The sequence below is a fragment of the Cervus canadensis genome, chromosome 3, assembly GCF_019320065.1.
Source record: "Cervus canadensis isolate Bull #8, Minnesota chromosome 3, ASM1932006v1, whole genome shotgun sequence".
NCBI classification, from domain to species: domain Eukaryota; kingdom Metazoa; phylum Chordata; class Mammalia; order Artiodactyla; family Cervidae; genus Cervus; species Cervus canadensis.
The window spans coordinates 49,494,141-49,515,414 of NC_057388.1; the positions used below are offsets into that span (position 1 = coordinate 49,494,141).

At 33.9% G+C, this 21,274-nt stretch overlaps 1 protein-coding gene across 3 annotated transcripts in view; it reads left to right on the plus strand.

Annotated features, from left to right (window-relative positions):
- The window catches only part of TFEC (transcription factor EC), a 91,920-nt gene extending 79,290 nt beyond the window's left edge, over positions 1-12,630 (plus strand). For all 3 annotated transcript variants that reach the window (XM_043463138.1, XM_043463139.1, XM_043463140.1), the window contains 3 exons: positions 4,733-4,808; positions 10,858-11,005; positions 11,887-12,630. In XM_043463138.1, coding sequence (XP_043319073.1) covers positions 4,733-4,808; positions 10,858-11,005; positions 11,887-12,267 — 605 coding nt within the window. In that variant the 3' untranslated portion in view covers positions 12,268-12,630. The remainder of the gene's footprint in view (positions 1-4,732; positions 4,809-10,857; positions 11,006-11,886) is intronic.
- Positions 12,631-21,274: the final 8,644 nt, after the last annotated feature.

Below are 21,274 nucleotides of genomic sequence, written 5' to 3' on the forward strand. Positions count from 1 at the left end.
CCAATATCACTGATGAACATAGATGCAAAAATCCTTAACAAAATTCTAGCAAACAGAATCCAACAACATATTAAAAAGATCATACCTCATGACCAAGTGGGTTTTATCCCAGGGATGCAAGGATTCTTCAATATTTGCAAATCAATCAATATGATACACCACATTAACAAATTGAAAAAAAAAACCCATATGATTATCTCAGTAGATGCTGAGAAAGGCTTTGACAAAATTCAACGTCCATTTATGATAATAACCCTCTAGAAAGCAGGCATAGAAGGAACATACCTCAACATAATAAAAGCCATATATGATAAACCCATAGCAAACATTATTCTCAATGGTGAAAAACTGAAAGCATTTCCCCCAAGGTCAGGAACAAGACAAGGGTGCCCACTCTCACCACTACTATTCAACATAGTTTTGAAAGTTTTAGCCACAGCAATCAGAGAAGAAAAAGAAATAAAAGGAATCCAGACTGGAAAAGAAGTAAAACTCTCACTGTTTGCAGATGATATGATCCTCTACATAGAAAACCCTAAAGACACCACCAGAAAATTACTAGAGCTAATCAATGAATATAGTAAAGTTGCAGGATATAAAATTAACACACAGCAAACCCTTGCATTCCTATACACCAACAATGAGAAAACAGAAAAAGAAATTAAGGAAACAATTCCATTCACCATTGCAGCAAAAAGAATAAAATACTTAGGAATAAATCTACCTAAAGGAACAAAAAACCTATATATATAAAACTATAAAACACTGATGAAATAAATCAAAGATTATACAAATAGATGGATAAATATACCATGTTTATGAATCAGAAGAATCAGTATAGTGAAAATGAGTATATTACCCACAGCAATCTATAGATTCAGTGCAATCCCTATCAAGGTACCAACAGTATTTTTCAGAGAACTAGAACAAATAATTTCACAATTTGTATGGAAATACAAAAAACCTTTAATAGCCAAAGCCATCTTGAGAAAGAAGAATGTAACTGGAGGAATCAACCTGCCTGACTTCAGACTATATTACAAAGCTACAGTCATCAAGACAGTATGGTACTGGCACAAAGACAGAAATATAGATCAATGGAACAAAATAGAAAGTTCAGAGATAAAGCCACACACATATGGACACCTTATTTTTGGCAAAGTAGTCAAGAATATACAATGGAGAAAAGACAATCTCTTTAACAAGCAGTCCTGGGAAAACTGGTCAACAGCTTGTAAAAGAATGAAACTAGAAAACTTTCTAACACCATACACAAAAATAAATTCAAAATGGATTAAAGATCTAAATGTAAGACCAGAAACTATAAAACTCCTAGAGGAAAACATAGGCAAAACACTCTCTGACATAAATCACAGCAGGATCTTCTATGACCCACCTCCCAGAGTAATGGAAATAAAAGCAAAAATAAACAAATGGGACCTAATGAAACTTAAAAGCTTTTGCACAAGGTGAAAAGACACCCTTCAGAAAGGGAGAAAGTAATAGCAAGTGAAGCAACAGACAAAGAATTAATCTCAAAAATATACAAGCAGCTCATGCAGCTCAATTCTGGAAAAATAAATGACCCAATCAAAAAAATTGGCCAAAGAACTAAACAGACATTTCTCCAAAGAAGACATACAGATGGCTAACAAACACATGAAAAGATGCTCAACATCACTCATTATCAGAGAAATGCAAATCAAAACCACAATGAGATACCATCTCATGCCAGTCAGAATGGCTGCTATCAAAAAATCTACAAACAATAAATGCTGGAGAGGGTGCAGATAAAAGGGAACACTTTTACACTGTTGGTGGGAATGCAAACTAGTACAGCCACTATGGAGAACAGTGTGGAGATGCCTTAAAAAACTGGAAATAGAACTGCCATATGACCCAGCAATCCAACTGCAGGACATATGCACTGAGGAAACCAGAATTGAGAGACACGTATACCCCAGTGTTCATTGCAGCACTGTTTACATTAGCTAGGACATGGAAGCAACCTAGATGCCCATTGGTAGATGAATGGATAAGAAAGCAGTGGTACATATACACAATGGAATATTGCTCAGCTATTAAAAAGACTGCATTTAAATCAGTTCTAATGAGGTGGATGAAACTGGAGCCTATTATACAGAGTGAAGTAAGTCAGAAAGAAAAACACCAATACAGTATATTAATGCATATATATGGAATTTAGAAAGATGGTAATGATGACCCTATGTGTGAGACAGCAAAAGAGACACAGATGTAAAGAACAGACTTTTGGACTCTGTGGGAGAAGGCAAGGGTGGGATGATTTGAGAGAATAGCATTGAAACATGTATATTGCTAAACATGAAATAGATCGTCAGTCCAGGTTCTATGCATGAGACAGGGTCCTCAGGGCTGGTGCACTGGGATGACCCTGAGGGATGGGATGAGGAGGGAGGTGGGAGAGGGGTTCAGGATGGGGAACACATGTACACCCATGGCTGATTCATGTCATTGTATAGCAAAAACCACTACAATATTGTAAAGTAATTAGCCTCCAATTAAAATAAATTGATTAATTAAAAAAAAAGAAAATGTACTCCATTTAAATAGCTAGAAATGTAACACCAGGTTCTTATCTTTCTGCGTCAATCTGCTCCTCCTTTCCTAATGATAAGTTATTTTAAAATACTGCTTATGTTGTACTACTGAATTCTACTACTGTCACAAAAAAATTGGCAGGGGTGCTCTGATGCCTTCCTGGAGGTCCATTTGCCTTCAATAATGGGTCACATGAGGTGAGTAAATGCATTCAAGGGAAGTTGTCTAGGGGCAAGGTGAGCTTTAAAGTGCTTTTTCATGTCTCTTAAGATAGTGCTTAACTATCTTAAGTAAGCTTGACTAGTTGAGTGTGAAGCATTTTTGTTCTGAGAACCAAATAAAAAATAAGAAAAGAATGCAATGAAAATAAATAAAATCCTTAAAACTCTAAAATCAGGAATTTCCTTACATGTGGTTAGCTAACATTGATGCTACATGTACCAGCAAATTTGGAAAACTCACAGCACTGGAAAAGATGTTTTCATTCCAATCCCAAAAAGGCAATGCCAAAGAATGCTCAAACTGTCACACAATTGCACTCATCTCACACACTAGCAAAGTAATGCCTAAAATTCTGCAAGCCAGGCTTCAACAGTATGTGAACCATGAACTTCCAGATATTCAAGCTGGATTTAGAAAAGGCAGAGGAACCAGAGATCAAATTGCCAATATCCGCTGGATCATCAAAAAAGCAAGAGAGTTTCAGAAAAACATCTATTTCTGCTTTATTGACTATGCCACAGCCTTCGACTGTGTGGATCACCACAAACTGTGGAAAATTCTTCAAGAGATGGGAATATCAGACCACCTGACCTGCCTCCTGAGAAATCTGTATGCAGGTCAGGAAGCAACAGTTAGAACTGGACATGGAACAACAGACTGATTCCAAATAGGAAAAGAGTACATCAAGACTGTATATTGTCACCCTGCTTATTTAACTTATATGCAGAGTACATCATGAGAAACATTGGGCTGGATGAAGCATAAACTGGAATCAAGATTGCTGGGAGAAATATCAATAACCTCAGATATGCAGATGACACCACCCTTATGGCAGAAAGTGAAGAAGAACTAAAGAACCTCTTGATAAAAGTGAAAGAAGAGAGTGAAAAATTTGACTTAAAGCTCAACATTCAGCAAACTATAATCATGGCATCTGGTCCCATCTCTTCATGGGAAATAGATGGGGAAACAGAGGAAACAGTGTCAGACTTTATTTTTGGGGGCTCCAAAATCACTGCAGATGGTGATTGCAGCCATGAAATTAAAAGATGCTTACTCCTTGGAAGGAAAATTATGACCAACCTAGATAGGACATTAAAAAGCAGAGACATTACTTTGCCAACAAAGGTCCGTCTGGTCAAGGCTATGGTTTTTCCATTGGTCATATATGGATGTGAGAGTTGGACAGTGAAGAAAGCTGAGCACAGAAGAATTGATGCTTTTGAACTGTGGTGTTGGAGAAGACTCTTGAGAGTCCCTTGGACTGCAAGGAGATCCAACCAGTCCATCCTAAAGGAGATCAGTCCTGGGTGTTCATTGGAAGGACTGATGCTGAAGCCGAAACTCCAATACTTTGGCCACCTGATGAGAAGAGTTGACTCATTGGAAAAGACCCTGATGCTGGGACGGATTGGGGGCAGGAGGAGAAGGGGATGACAGAGGATGAGATAGTTGGATGGCATCACCGACTCAATGGACATAGGTTTGGGTAAACTCCGGGAGTTCGTGATGGAAAGGGAGGCCTGGCATGCTGCGATTCATGGGGTCGCAAAGAGTCGGACACGACTGAGCGACTGAACGGATATACACATATGTATACATATATATACCCGCCTTGATATATATGTACATATATATCATTATGAGTAATATAGCATTTCAAAGAATGATAAAAATGTTATTTTTGATAGAAAATGTTTCAAAATGATTTAAAATCATTGTGAATAATAGAATCACAATTCTAATATTGTTATTTTTTACTTTTAGAATAAAATGTATTTGAATTTTTATTTTATTGTTGAGAAGTACACTTGTGACTAAATGGAAATTTTTTGCTCATTGTTTTTCAAGGATTATTAAGGAGGTTTACAGTTGACCAAAAGTAATTGTGCTTTAATGAGAATAATCAATAATATTTCTTTTTTAATAGTTGAAAGAAGACGAAGATATAATATTAACTACCGAATCAAGGAGCTTGGCACTCTTATTCCGAAGTCTAATGATCCGTGAGTTCAATAGTCATTTCTTAATAATGTAATGGTTTCAATACTACACAAAACAGGTGAGAGGGAAGAGGTGGAGGGATGAACCAATGCTGAGTAAAGTAAGCAGCTTATGGTGAAGACAAGGCTACTACTGGTGTCATTTAAAAATATCTATTCAAGGCTGATAATTATTAAACATCAGACATCAAAACTGTTACTAATGCTTATCCTATTGAGCTTTAGGAAATAAGTAAATTATTTCTTCTTCTTAGTACATAACAAATCTTTCTGTATGACACCAATATTTGCAAATTTAGTCATAGTAACATATTTTCATGATATCAACTGGAATCCTCAATTTATAGTTATAGCAATTTTTCCAACTTAAGATTTATGTGTACATGAAGATTGGAATGTTGAATTCTCAGAGGTTCCAAAATTCAAGCAAAAAATATACAAGGAAAAAATAAGAATTGTAAAAACATGCTTATTGATATTAGTCAATAATTTGTTATTGTAATTAAATTTTCAGCTAGGTTTTGATGCCATGTAGTCACAAAGTCAGTTGAACTAGATGTTTGAGGTTGTAAATTTCAAGAAATAGTTGATTAATCAAAATGTCAATTTACCATGTTTCTCTAAAACCATGAAAACATTGTAGCATTAATAAGGAATTGAAAAAAATGTTTTGTTCACTGGCATTATCCATTATTCAGAAATGATGTTTGATTAAGCAGTTTTTGTGAAAAGTGAAAGTACTCTTTCCTTAAATGCAAATGTGCTGATTCATTTGGACGATTCAATCATTTGTAATGGAGGAAATGCCATATATTTATTCTTATGTGCATAGTAGATAATGAAGGCTTCTTGAGGAATGGCAGAAAGAACACTGAATGGGGAGTCTGAAGAGCTTAATCTTGGCTAGGATCCATCACTAACTTTTCAAATCTTTTGAAGCTCTCTCAGCATGCAACTCTTTCTATTAGCAGAACAGACACCATTTTCCAGATAAAACTTTAACACTTAAAACATATATGCACATTTATTCGCCAAACATTTGATATAAGGTCAAGACTTTGTTGTCTGAATATGTGTTTCAATTTTCTGGCTTACATAAACTGCACAAAAATGTATAGTCTATTTTAATTTCTTACAGATAAAACAAAAACCTGAATGCCAACACTTAAGTGTAAATGGATTTTTTAAATGATTGCACCCAAATTTGTAACAGCATATTTTTAGCAAACTATCTTACTGACATTTTACTTTATTTTTTCTGAGGCTTTTAATATACTTTTCCTAAAAAAACAAGAGCTGTTTTTATAAATGCTTTTTCTTATTTTGTATTCATATTTCATTAGTTAACATATATAATTTAATTATACTATCACAATAATAAGTACAATGGGCATTCATTTAACAGCCTGTCAGTGAGCACTGTCACCAGAAGGATAACAGAAGTACCTGGGTGTCTCAGAAGGTAGCCTAGTGGCCTCTATTATCTACTTTGTTCTGACAACAGTCAGTGAGCATCACAAAGGGAATGGAGAACATTAATTAATCCTGAAAGTGATCAGTTAAGTCAGTTAAGAGAGCTTCTCTTGTAACTGATAGAGCTAACCCATAGTGCCAGGGCCAAGTTATATGCAGAAAACAAATGATAAGACTGTAAGATTAAACTATGAAGCCTGACTGAACATGTTTTGATATCACCATACCTATAAAGCACCAATTATGGATGGAGTTTTATAAAAATAAAATAATATGTATAACCTCAAAAATGATAAAGTTTATATGAGGGGTAATTATTACTCTATATTTTTATAGAGTAGCTATGGCTATAAAATGATTCCTCTCTGGTTCTAATTCATTGTCAAGAACAAGGGATAGCAAAATTTTCATTGTCAAGGCCAAAGGATGGCAAACTTTTCCTTTAAAGAGTCAGATAATAATTATTTCAAGCTTTGTGAGCATAAAACCTCTGACAATTATTCAACTCTGCCATTGTAGCATGAAAGCAGACATAGACAATATGTATATGAGAGAGGATGACTGCATCTAATGAAACTTTATTGACAAAAGCAGGCTGTGGGCTGATTAGAATAAGGAAAATTAGTTTATCCATAATCACATCTGAAAGGGACCATAGTTGGGGAAGCATCATTGTAAGCCTTCTTAAGTGGTTTTCTCTTCTTTGTAGATTTCAGAAAGAAGAATTAGTAATTGTTTTAATTCTATTATATCATATCATATGTAGGCACTGGAAATATAAAAGTATTATATATTATACATATTAGGAGGATAGTAATACCTCATGAAAACTTTGTTGCAGTTTTATGTACAAAGAATACCCTAGGTCACAATAGAAAACTCTTTTCTTATGGCAGATGCATTTGAGAGTGGGAAAACCACATATTTGCAAAAACTGTGCTAAATAGAGAGAAGAGAGCTAGGGCCCAACTTCTAAACACATGCGTTTGGGCAAGCAGAAAGAACACTGAAGCTTTGGTTCTACTGGGTCAGTTCTCCTCCCGTTCTTGTCTTGTACACTCTCCAGACATGAGAGCGGACCAACCCCCGTAAGAGTGGTCTAGACCTGGCTCAGTTTCCGTCTTTATATCTTTTGTTACTTCCTCTTTGGTAGTTCTGGGGGCTTGATTGGTTGCGCTTCATGCCAATGAGGCATGAACCAGATACCAGTCAGGGAAGTGGGTAAGACATTATGCAAATGAAGCATGACCTCGGGCTCAAATCAGGGAAAGGAGTGTCAGTATGTTCTCCCATACTGGTTTTTTTTTTCCCCCCTTTATTTGTTTATTTATTTTTTCAGTGGGTTTTGTCATACATTGATATGAATCAGCCATAGATTTACACGTATTCCCCATCCCGATCCCCCCTCCCACCTCCCTCTCCACCCGATTCCTCTGGGTCTTCCCAGTGCACCAGGCCCGAGCACTTGTCTCATGCATCCCACCTGGGCTGGTGATCTGTTTCACCATAGATAATATACATGCTGTTCTTTCGAAACATCCCACCCTCACCTTCGGCCACTGTTTTGGACTGCCGTTTTGGGCCCTGTTTCCCTCTTCTAACTAGCCAGCAGTTCTAAAAAGGCTCTGAGTGCCTTTCCAGTTCATGACTGGAATAAATTTAGGATTTGGTTTAGTAAGGGCTTCCCTTGTGGCTCAGCTGGTAAAGAATCTGCCTGCAATGGGGGAGACCTCAGTTCGATCCCTGGGTTGGGAGGATCTCCTGGAGAAGGGAAAGGCTACCCACTCCAGTATTCTGGCCTGGAGAATTCCATGGACTCTGTAGTCCATGGGGTTGCAAAGAGTTGGACACGACTGAGTGACTTTCACTTTCACTTGGTTTAGGAAGTGAAAGCTAATACCCAAAGGTGTTTTGAATTCTATGAAGTTGCCATTTTTGTGTATCAAAAATTTTCAGAAATTTGTACTTCTTTCTTCTTTGCTGGATTAAAATAGTATCGTCTGAAGGGAAAAAAATAGTAAACAGTTATAGTTGAGATAAATATGTTGAGAAAATGAAATGAAAAACACACTACCAGGGAATGATAATATCTTAACTATTAATGAAAAATAAAACCAAACAGAACTAACAAATAAAAAGGTGAAGCATTTCTACAGATATGTGCTAGTGATCTACTTCATATATGCTTTTTATTAATCATATTTACAAAAATCATATTTGTAAATATAAAAATGCTAGCAGAGCAGGCATTGTGCTATCAAATTATTATTTTTTCTACTTTTTTTTTTTTTACTACTTTTTTAGATATAAACCTAAGGGTTTTTTTTCCTACTAAACTGATTTTTTTATCTTCTGCAGTCAAAACTTTTTTCTGCTCTTGTGTTAGAATGGCAGTTGAAGTAGTAAATGAGACCTAACAAGACTTCCTAAATCAGAAGTTATAAAATGTTGATCAAAGGAAGAAAAATCAGACCTCTCCTGATGTTTGCTTTCTTTTTTATTTTTGTAATGCTTTTAAGTGGATGTGTACTCCGAAGATGACAACAGATCACACATTTCCATAGTTCTGCCTGGCAGCATTCCTACTCTAACTTACATATTTCTAATACCTGCTTTAACCCAACAGACATTCAAGGTTTTAACTTCCTCAAAGATTTAAGTTCTTCAAAATAAATTATTTTGTAGAAAATGATAAGCCACTATCAACATTCACTCCTTAGGCAAGTCTTTGTGTTAGTGTCTATAGTATACTGTCATATATAGTGTTTTTAATGCCTAGCTGCTTGAAATTATCTTGGGAGATATAATTAATATATCTCCTTAATATATTTGGGAAACAAAATGTTTTAGGATGAAATCTCGTACATTAAATTGGCTTTAAAATAGAGTGAACTTTTAAAAATTTAGTGAAATGACAACAAATAGATATTGTAGGAAAACCTTTTGTGTGTTTTCCTTTTTAAAAAATATGATTGATTGATTTGGGCTTCCCCAGTGGCTCAGTGGTAAAGAATCCACCTGCAAAGAAGGAGACACAAGAGACATGGGTTTGATATCTGGGTTGGGAAGATCCCCTGGAGGAGGGCATGGCAACCCACTCCAATATTCTTGCCTGGAGAATCCCATGGACAGAGGAGCCTGGTGGGCTACAGTTCATGGGGTTGCAAAGATTTGAACACAACTGAAGCAATTGATCACATTTATTGATTTGGCTGCATCAGGTCTCAGTTGTGGTGTGCAGAACTTAGTTGCCTCACAGAATGTGGGATCTTAGTTTCTTGACCAGAGATTGAACCTGTATCTTCGGAAGGTGACTGCTTATCCACTGGACCACCAAGGAAGTACCATTGTGTGTTTTCTACCAAAACTTCAAATATTTATTTTAGACCTAAATAAACAGTACCTTAAATTTCAAAGTTCACTAGGATATTGTTTTCATCATATTCCTTCTGTCCTAATTTTTTCTTTCCATGAGAAGAAATGAAACCAAATTATGAGGCATATACCAGTCAGATTTTTCAAACTATATTTTTCTACTTCTGAGTACTTAGTAAATACATATTAGGTTGCATATATTTCATGTAGATCACATAAACTAAAATCACATGCAGTGTAATGTCTTTTAAAAATTTCCCTACAAGCTTACTTTCTATTGTATCAAAGCAAATCTCATTATTCTAAGTTGAAAATTCACCCAGATTTTTCAACTATTTTGATTAACTTTTAGCAATTAGCTTGGCCCTATTCTCCATACATATTACCAATTGTCAGATAGTATTAAATTGATTGAAATATGTTTTTAGACATTAAAATAAGTATCCAGTTCTATAATTCTGGATTTATCATTTTTCTTATTTAAAAATAAGTTTTAATAAAATATTTTTCTATGCTACAGTCTGAAGATTATCAGCAATGTTTAATTGTATTTACTTATCATAAACTTATTTAAAATAGATATATAGCTTTTTATTAAAAAATGTGTTGATGCTTTTTTTTGTGGAAAAATTTGCCTTATGAATCTAGAAAGTTTTGCTCTATTGCATAAAGTTGCCAAAATGATTTGTTTCACAATTACTCAGGATCACCATTCAGGACAGACATGGGACCTTATTTTTTTTCCCTGGAAGCATAAAAGCAACCTTATAGAAAGTAGGTTAAAAGATTGGTACATATGAAATGATCTTAAAAAATTTAGGCTTAAGTCTTCAGTAATGTACATTTCCTAGTTCATTAATGCAGAAATACTGCACATAGATTTTAATCTCAGAGTTAATAATAAAAGCAATTTTCACTAAAAATATAAAAACTGTAATGGTAGAATCATGATATTGCATTTAGCTCTCCCACAAAAAGTCACTTTATTACTTTCTTTTGACACTTATTTTCATTCTGGGATTAATTTTACTATATAAGGGCTTCTTAACTATTCTATTAAAATTTCTATTCAGAAGCAATAATATCTAAGAGTGAATAATAGTCATGTAAATCATTATTTCATATTAATGTAAAAGATTTTGTAAGTTCTTATGAATTCTGCTGACATGCACAATTGTGAAAAGGTTATCTCTCCGTTCTACAGTGATATGCGCTGGAACAAAGGAACCATTCTAAAAGCATCAGTGGAGTACATCAAGTGGCTACAAAAAGAACAACAGAGAGCTCAAGAATTAGAACACAGACAGAAGAAATTAGAGCAGGCTAACAGGCGCCTTCTACTCCGCATTCAGGTTTTCATAAGAACATTGCCATGAACCATGTACCTTACATATGACTTATCCATCATCAGTTCTATTCATTGGTCATGTTTTTTTTTTCTTACTAGAAATTGTTTTTTTTCCTTCTCAAGGATAATTTTTATTGCCTTTTAGAAGTTCACAAATTAGACTGATTCAATTAGGTTTTGATTAGAAATCTAGGATCAAGCTGGCTTTAAAAATATGTAAGGAATGACAATAACTAATTGCAAAATGCATAAAATAGAACCAATTTTATAAACATACAAATATTATCCCAGTCAAAAAATCATAGGAAATAGGATCTTTGTTTCTTTGGATAATATTGGACATTAAATTTTCCTCTCCCTCTTTTATTTCTTTAGTAACACTGCTATGGATTTTGTAGCCTTAAGGAATATTGTGCTAGTTTATATTAAGTCATGCGTCATCTTCTTATGTGACGCAAATCTCAAAATATAGGTTTTCGTAACTCTCAAGATTTTTTCTTTAATATGTGAACAAGCTTATTGCCAGGTAAAACACTTGTTTCCATAAAATGGTCTTATATTGAGAAATTAATCAGGAAGAATGACTGAAAGATTTCCACTATCTCCAAATAGTTGTCTTGTAATCTGAGCCACTGTGAGACCATTATATGTCATGTATTCTTTTAATGAACAAATGGGGGAGGAATTTTTTTAGAAATCTGAGTATTTTCCTCAGGATTATTTTTCAGGCATTAGAAACATACCACACTCTATTATTTGCAAAGAATATTTCTAATTTATACTACTCTTCATGTTGAGTGCTTGTTAGATCTATTTCTGACTTATTCTCTAGAGTTGAGTTTACTATCAAAGTCATTATTTAACTATTCTTATTTGATATTGCAGGAACTAGAAATACAGGCTCGTGCTCATGGTCTGCCAACCCTGGCTTCACTTGTCACAGTTGATTTAGGTGCTCACATCACCAAACAACAGACCCATCTAGAGCAGAATTCAGGAGACTATTGCCAACAATTGGTTCTGTCTCAGGGGACAAGCCCTGAACTCTGTGATCAAGCTATGGCCTTCTCTGATCCTTTGTCACACTTCACAGATTTATCATTTAGTGCAGCTTTGAAAGAGGAACAAAGATTGGATAACATGCTACTGGATGACACAGTATCTCCGTTTGGAACAGATCCTCTGCTATCTGCCACTTCTCCTGCAGTTTCTAAAGAGAGCAGTAGAAGAAGTAGCTTTAGCTCAGAAGATGGTGATGAGTTATAAAAAAAATAAACAGGCTCAATTGATCAACTGGGAAGAAATTTTGTGCTGGTGCTATGCAATTACATTCTTCTTTCATACATTTCTCTCGCTTAATTTTTCTGAAAGGAATATATTGGTCATGAAACACCGATTGGTTAGAAACAGCAGAATTTACAGGAAGAACAAACACAGTGTTGAAGAATTATTGACAGAAAAAAAGTTTTTTTTTCCTCTTTGACCACTAAGTCCAAATCTACTTAAATTTTGTTTTTCTGGAAAGAGGCACAACATGAGAAATAGCTCTCTACTGATGTTTTAAAAGTAGTCACTTGATGATGAGCTATTGGAACTAACAGACTGCAAGGATAAACCTTCTGAAACATACAAATGTTTTCTTCCTTTTGAAACATGCAAACGTTTTCTTCCTTACTTCCATCTCTTTCCTATTCAAGCTCTGACTACATTAGTTTTCAAGAATCAAGATCAACAATCTGGTGGTTCATTGCCTTTCTACATTGTCTGGTGGATATGTTATCTAAAGTTCAAGGCTTGTAGAGGAACTAAATAAATGATAGATTATTTACCACTTATAATTGAAGAGTAAATCTATAATAAACTCTAGAATTTTCCACAATAAAACACAGAAAATTTATAAAAACTTTGGATTCTAAAGACTCAAATTCCCTTCGTCAGTTCAATTACACAAATTCTAAAAGCTTCTTTGCATATTTATAGAGAAGACACGCACAGTCCAGAAAAGGAACACACTGAATCTTTTCCTCAAGAGTATTGGTTGGAATTATATCATATCACTTCACACAAATGTACTCCCCCAAACAGGTACAAAATGGAGGAAATATATGTTCTTTATTCCCCTTCATTCTTCTGATTTTCTAATCAGCATCTGAAATTACATACTAAATCATTTTCACTTCATCAAGAAGAGATATTGGATAATCAGTCTCAGCAAATAAAATATTGAAAGTCCACCTAATAGGACAGTCTGTTAATTTGTTAAATAACACTTATCACTGTTTCAAAAACTGGATTTAAATTAACTAGTTGATACAGTTTTCCTTCAAATTCATGAAATATTGAAAATTGGATTGCCAACTGACAAAATAATTAGTAAAACAGAAAAGCTTTCTTATTACATTCAGCTCTGAGTAAAAGATATAGTGCTATTCCTGTAAGTACTTAACGTACCTTATGATCTTTGTTAGCATTTATTAAGAACATTTATAGCTATGGTGATTTACTCAATTTTTTCTCTCTTGAGCTTCTTCAAAGGTTTGGGAATTGACTTACCAGGAATATTGCTCTGTGTTAGACCTGCATGACTAATCACCTGATCAATGAGCATTTAGGGAGAGATACTGAAAACTGCAATAAGTTTTATGAAAATATAGAACAGGTGAGCAAGATATGGTCTTACTCCTCAGGGAGTTAATGAGACTGCATAAGAAAACAAAACAAAAGATAGAAGACTTTTAAAATTAAAGTCTACATGGTGCGGTATAAACTGCAAATACTGAAGTTCAGAAAAAATAAAAATGAAAGTTGGAGAATCCCAAAAGTGTGTGGGAAGAGCAGAATTTAAAACTTCTTTTAAAAAGCATACATTTGGTGGAGGGGAGGCTATACAGGAGAATAATATCAACTAAATGATAAAATGAGAATAAGTTGGGAAAATATCTTCATGAGACATTCATTAGAGAGATCTAGAAGACGTCTGTTGGGAATCCTGAAAACTATTGGCAACAACTTATGAAAGTCTCTTTGAAAACCAAGATGAAATAATGTAGTAGATATATATATATATATATATATATATATATTATATATATATATATATATATTTTTTTTAACCAGGAAGAAGAAGTCTAAAAATTAAAATGCTGCTGTGTATTACTATGATTGAGATGTAGTCTTTCATGAATACTAACTTTGGGATAAATTTTTGAAAGGATGCTTCAGGTTTTACTCACATGAAAAATACATCATCACAAAATTTGAGACTTATTGCTAATTAAAGTGGACAAATACTAAATCCTTATGGTGTATTAATTATCTCAGGCTTGATTTGCAGCACCAATTCAGAGTTTGGAGATTTGAAATAATTTTTACTTTTTGACATGAAAAAACTCTTAGTTATAGGAATAGTCATCAAAGCCAGATACATAAATTCATCTGAAATAGGTCACGTGAAAGAAAGAATAAGATACATTTCCTCAAGAATTTGAGAACATTATATTGTTCAATTGCTAAGTCATGTCCGACTCTTTGTCACCTCATGGACTGCAGCAAGCCAGGCTCCCCTGTCCTTTACTATCTCCCGGAGTTTGCTCAAACTTATGTCCATTAAATTGGTGATACCATTATATACTTTATTTCAAAATTCTACTTTATTATCTGAGTTGATAATTTAACATTGCAAATCATAGAGAAAGAATATATCTTAGAGTCAATGAAAAACACATCATTCTAGGCAGAGGCTAATTTCTGTCTAATTTTATACATTATTATAATTTCTTCATATTCTAGAAAAATTACACTATTGATGTCATTAATTTGTCATCATTTTCCATTAAGCTAAAATACTACTACTCAGCCCTGAAAGCCATTTCTCATAATCTTGGCTAGTGAATGGCTTAACACAAGATGGTAGAGTCTGGATAAGAGAGATCTGGTAGAGGAAATATTTGCTGGAAAAGGTAATATTTGCTGCTACTTGCAGATTATAATAGCTATTAGGGGATTGTGAAATAGGTAATGGAATTTTAAAGACAGAGTAAAAGATAGTGTTTTGTCACAATCAACTGAAGTAGATTAAAAAATTAATTTTAGTTCTTAACTTTTGAAGACCTTGAGAATTTATGGAAAGTTATAGACCTTCTCCCCAGAAAAATGCAGAGTTTATATATGCAGCCCTAAATTTATATGCATTAAGAGTTTTGTGGGATCTCCTGTATATCTCCTTGGATCCCAGATGAAAAATTCTCACATCAAGAGCAAAGAGTACAGTTAATGTCATATGTAATGAGGGAAGAAGGAGCCCTAGTTATCTGAATATCATTATCCAAGCTCCAGAAATGATAAAGTTGCATTGGTAAGTGAAAGTGTACGAAACACTAGTTGCTTTCACTAAAGAAGTTGTGAATTCACTTATAAAATAGACCCTTTCTAACAACCCCTGTTATATATATGCCTCTGTTATATATTTACGCATTTATGGCTCAGTTTCTCTGAGATAATTAGATATCACAAGTATCTGACAATGATATTTTAAAGTTACATATATGTATATATTTATCAAAGTAGAGATAATATAAATTCACATGCAAATTATTTGAATATCTAAGAATCAAAAATGATCCTTAGGAAAATTGATGCCTATAATATTTTTGCAGAAATGAGACGTACAACAGTGCATTTGATTTAGGAGAAGTGAAGTTGCTCTGTTATGTGCCACCTCTTTGCAATCCCATGGACTGTAGTCTACCAGGCTTATCCATCTGTGGAATTTTCCAGGCAAGAGTACTGGAGTGGTTTGCCATTTCCTTCTCCAGGGCATCTTCCCTACTTGGGGATTGAACCCAGGTCTCCTGCACTGTCGGCAGATCCTTTACCCTCTGAGCCACCAGGGCAGCCCATGTACAACAGTAAAACAGATATATTGTCTAAAATAATTTTATCACAATAAACATCAGCTATCACTGCATTATTAATACATAATTTAACCAAGCCTTGTTCATGCAAATAATTATATAATTGCTATCATAATAAAAACTTTGTTAAAATGAAATAAAACAATTTAAAAATTATTTTTATTTATTTTTGAAGATAAGGTCCCATGCAACCTTTTTTCTCTGAAGTATTGGCTTCCTTTCCCTGGATTCACATTAAACAACCCTTCCAACTCCTAATTATCTTAAAATAACAAGGACCGCTTACAAGTAGATGTAGCTTTCTGTATGTTTTTTCTTTTCAGTGTCCTTTCTTCTTGAATTTTCCCCATAACTGGAGAATATATATACAGATGATATTTCCTCAGTTTACAGATGTGAAGTCAGTGGCTATCGCTTTCTATGTGTGAGTGCAAAATTTCTAAGTAATAAGTAGCCAGATGGACTGGGAACATTGAAAAACAGCCTTCCTCTACTTTTTAAACTCATTCTTTGCCACTCACATCACTGTAAATAAAATATTTAGTACCTCTTTCTTTAAAAAGTAAACACAATGAGTTTTTTGATTTGGTATGCTCATTTACCTTCATGTCAAGGGAGAAGTTAGATTTCACAAGGTAAAATATAATTTATTTTTTTTTGTTTTGATAGATTGAGTCATACTGGAATTTTCTTATACTTCAAACTATCATGAAAATATTTTTTACTCTTCTGATATTGTGGAATTTTGATATTTTATAATGTCTCTAGGCTGATATTTACCTACCTTATAAGGTCTAAGATGGAGATGAAAACTGGAATCAATTAATCAGTTTGCTATGTTATCAACACTAGATCAGCCATTTGGGTCTCTTGAAAATACCTGAAGAACTGAATTTTGCTTCAGTGTTGATAATGGCACAGTCTATATCTGTTACATGGAATTACATCATTTGCCCTTCTGATGCCCTGCTTGTTGATAAGTACAAGATGTAAATTTGATTTAGTGTAAATTACATATACAGTGATTTCATTACATTTACTTAATAAATACTTAACACAAAATTTAGAGTGTTGCATATCTAATGCATCTTACAGTCTTCCTGTAATCGTTATTCATTGTATACATCAATATTTTATCATTTGTATGATTTCTAATTTGTATATGAAGTATTTAAAACCTGATAAAAATAGTTTTCTTAAAATTTCTCTGTGCTACATTTGTTTTCTGTGAGAGTCATAGAGTATTTTAGTATATAGGAGATTATCCAAAAATAATTATTTTCATTAAAAAACTTCCCACTGGATTCAACCAATTTAATGATGAAATACTTTATCTGCTGCTTTATACATAAAAGGGAACTTTTAATCTTTTTGTTGTAAAGGGATTTGTGTAGGTATTTCTACATATTCAAATTTCTATTGTGTTTTAAACTGATGAAATCTTCAGTTACATGTCTTTTTTCCCTACATTTATCTAACATGCTTCAAGAATAAAGTTAAAGACTTTTGTGTTTCCAATTCTACCTCTCCTATTCCTACACTACCATTTTGTTTCAAAAAATTCTGTATTCTCAATGCTGCTTTTTTCCACAGAAATAAATTTTATTTGTATGACATTTAAAGCTAGTGATTATATGTAACAGATAAAATAGAAAATATGCAAAATGTGCTGAAAGAATTATATGCAACCAGTTATATTATTCTTTATTTCATGAATACTGAAGTTTAAAAGCTAACTAAATTCAAGGATCTTATCTAAGAGCATTGAAGTTGCTTATGGCATAAAATGCTAAAATTGATTCAGTGATTTAATCTTAATAATAACAATGTAGTTAAAAATCTTTGACTTTAATAGCATTTTATATATTTGAATAACTGAAATAATATTCCTATAATTTTGATCTAACATTGGTTAGATCAAGAAAACATTGTTAGTATAATAAGACTGTAGAATTTATAACTATTGCTATTTTTCATTTTTAATAGCAAAGTAATATGTCTTATTTTCTAAGAAAATAGCACTGGTGTTCTCTGATACATACATGAATTTTTGTACACATACTGTAAAAAATGAACCAATATTTTCTTTGCATATGAATATATATATAAAATGAAAGCATAGAATTGTTAAATGCTTTAATATACTTTTTGTTCTGACTTTGTACATAAACTGCACTGAAAAATACAGAATGTGGGGTAATCATCTAAAGGATACTTAGCAGCCTTGAGACTTCACAACTGACAACTGCTTACTTGATAGTCCATGCTGAAAACAGTAAGCCAATATTTCCTTATTAATGAAAGTGATGGTTACGTTTTTCAATATAGTTTCCTACCATCTGCTTCTTCATGCTGTTGTGGTTTTGATTTACAGAAAATATTTATCAAAATGTTGCAAAATTGCTAGCAGGCATAATTGCAGCAATGAAATTACTAAGAAACTCTGCAAAATCTTTTAATATTCTAGATAGTCCCCAGACAATCTAGGATAAATAGAATACTGTACTTTAATATGTAAAACATTTTAAAACTGCTAATTGCTATTGACTAGACCTATCCCTTGATAATGAAATTAATAAGAATTTCAGTTAAATGTTAAGACTTCTAATATTTAATACCATGTTTGTGAATTTTTTTCTACATACCTGCCTATAAAATAATAAAACAGGATGGCTCTGAGTTGACTATAAAATGCTATTCTATGTTCAAATATAGATTCATTGATTTTTTAAAAAATGTTATATCAGATAAATTTTTTTCTTAATGCATTATCAATGCTAAAAATACTGATCAAAAATATAATAATTTCTGTGTAGAAAGTAATAACCAACCTAATGAGGTAAAGGTAATTTAGGATGATCTTTTGACACTGTATAGACTGAAAAAAGGATAACTGAATGGGTTCTATACTTGATTGTTTATTGTATGTATATGTACATATGCAGTGTGTTTGAGTATAAGTGCATCTCTGCCTAGGTGGGAGCTTATAAAAAAGTTTTCTTATCTCTTGATATTAGGAATGACTCCACATATAAGAACATTTTATTCTTGTGTGTGTGTGTGTGTATGTGTGTGTGTGTACGCAGTTGTGACTGACTCTTTGTGGCCCTACCAGACTCCTCTGTCCATGGAATTTACCAGGTAAGCAGACTGGAATGCGTTGTCATTACTCCAGGCTGCTGCTGCTGCTAAGTCGCTTCAGTCGTGTGCGACTCCATAGGCGGCAGCCCACCAGGCTCCTCTGTCCCTGGGATTCTCCAGATGAGAATACTGGAGTGGGTTGCCATTTCCTTCTCCAGGGGATCTTCCCAATCCAGGGATTGAACCCTCTTCTATTAAGTCTCCTGCATTGGCAGACGGGTTCTGTATCACTAGCCCCTTGTTACTTTTTATTGGAGCCTACAGCTAGGCAACAGCTGAGAGAGAGAAGAGAGGCAGTGCAACTCAGTTATGTCTGACTCTTTGGCGACCACATGGACTGCAGCCCACCAGGCTCCTTGGTCCATGGAATTTCCCAGGCAAGAATTCTGGAGTGGGTTGCTATTTCCTTCTCCAGGGGATCATTCTGACCCAGGGATCGAACCGGTGCCTCCTCTATCTCCTACACTGGTAGGCAAATTCTTTATCACTGCACCATCTGGGAAGCCCCCCAGATTTCTTCTTCTCGAAAGGGATGCACAGACACACACACACACATTCACACACACACACTCCTTATTCAGAGTTGAGTCAAAAAGATGGAAAAGATGAAGAAAGTTGTAGCATGTTTTAACATTTTTGTTAAGTGAGATGGGCAGCTGCAAACAACTTAGATATAATACAAGCATTGATTTTGTTGACCACCAAAATGAATATTGAAACCCACCTAAAAAGTTATTATTATTATCACCTGCAGAGTTCTAGCTGTGGGTTGGTTAAGTGGTAAAATACAATAAGGTTTATTGGTTAAGCACTGGATACACATCATGTTAAATATATATTGGTTTCATTAATTGGCAAGACCATAAATAAGTACAACATTCTAGATGGTGATGATTTTGATAGGACCGACCACATTGTGGTTAAGTATATAATTCATGTAATAAGAAAAAGGTGCCTGCAGGCTATTGTTCCTAGCATGGATTAAAATTTATATATTGCTTCTCCTTATGTCAAAACATCTGGTGCCTGCAAATGCTAACATTTCGTTAAAAAGTTTCACAAGCCAAGAAAACTGGATTGGAAACATTGCATGTGAATCATTCAAGCATTATAATAGAATAAGAGCTATATTCAGAAAAAATTAAATTGCTGCAAACAATACCATAGTCAAGATTATAATTTATTTGCTTATACAAGTGAAAGGTGATGCTGTGTGTTTCTGTGGAGAAAAATAGTATTTGCATTATACGATTATCTCTTCAAAAATACTTATTTCATATAATTACATAGAACAAGTAGGTTTCTAAGTCCTTTAAGACTTTATAATCACTCTATGTTAGAAGTAGTGTGTAGTTGTATAAAACCCGTTCTAATATTCCTAAGGACAGGAAGAGGGGACCCCTGAGACCTTATTCATTCTGGCATTAAATTTCTACTTATTCATTGGTAGATATAAAAAGCAGATACATATGAATTAACTTTTCTTTAATTTTTTTTTGAGTACATGAATTGCCTTTTCTACCTAGGCCCTCAAATCAATAAAGTCAGTTCTTCCAACTTCTATAGCATCACCTTTCTCTTGTGTCAGCAAATAAATTGTAATCTTGACTATGGTATTGTTTGCAGCAACGTTTTCCTACTTCAAGAGTTTTTCTCACCACCCCAATCAACTGTTACCATTGTTATGGTCCTTGCTGGCTATAGCAGCTAGCTGCTACTTGAAATCTATCTTTGTATTGCTGCTTTTCATAGCCATGCATATATTACCTTCTTCAGTGGATGAATGGGCATTTTAAGCAAAAATTATACCTTAGCTTTCTCTGTATCTCACATTATTTAAAACAATGTCTTGCTTATCATGCTGTTTTATTAATAAATGATTAAGTGATGGTCAACTGTAGGTAAAGAAAGTGTGCAAGTGTCAGATTCTTCAGATAATGATATGGTGCTAACTCAAAGCTGTGACCATTCATTGAAATGCATCTCTTCCGATCTCTCTTTGTCAGTTCTTTCAACTGCAGTGAGATAAGTATGTGTCTTCTTTCAGTTTATTTAAAAAATCAGTTCCAGAAGTGAAAATAATATCAAAAGCTACAACAATGGATATAGAGACATGTTCTACTCTAGAATCCATCCACTTACTCATTCACTCTTTCTTTAATAAATATCTCCTCAAAGAACAGTGGTTTTTGATAACGGGACTATAAAAGATGATCTTT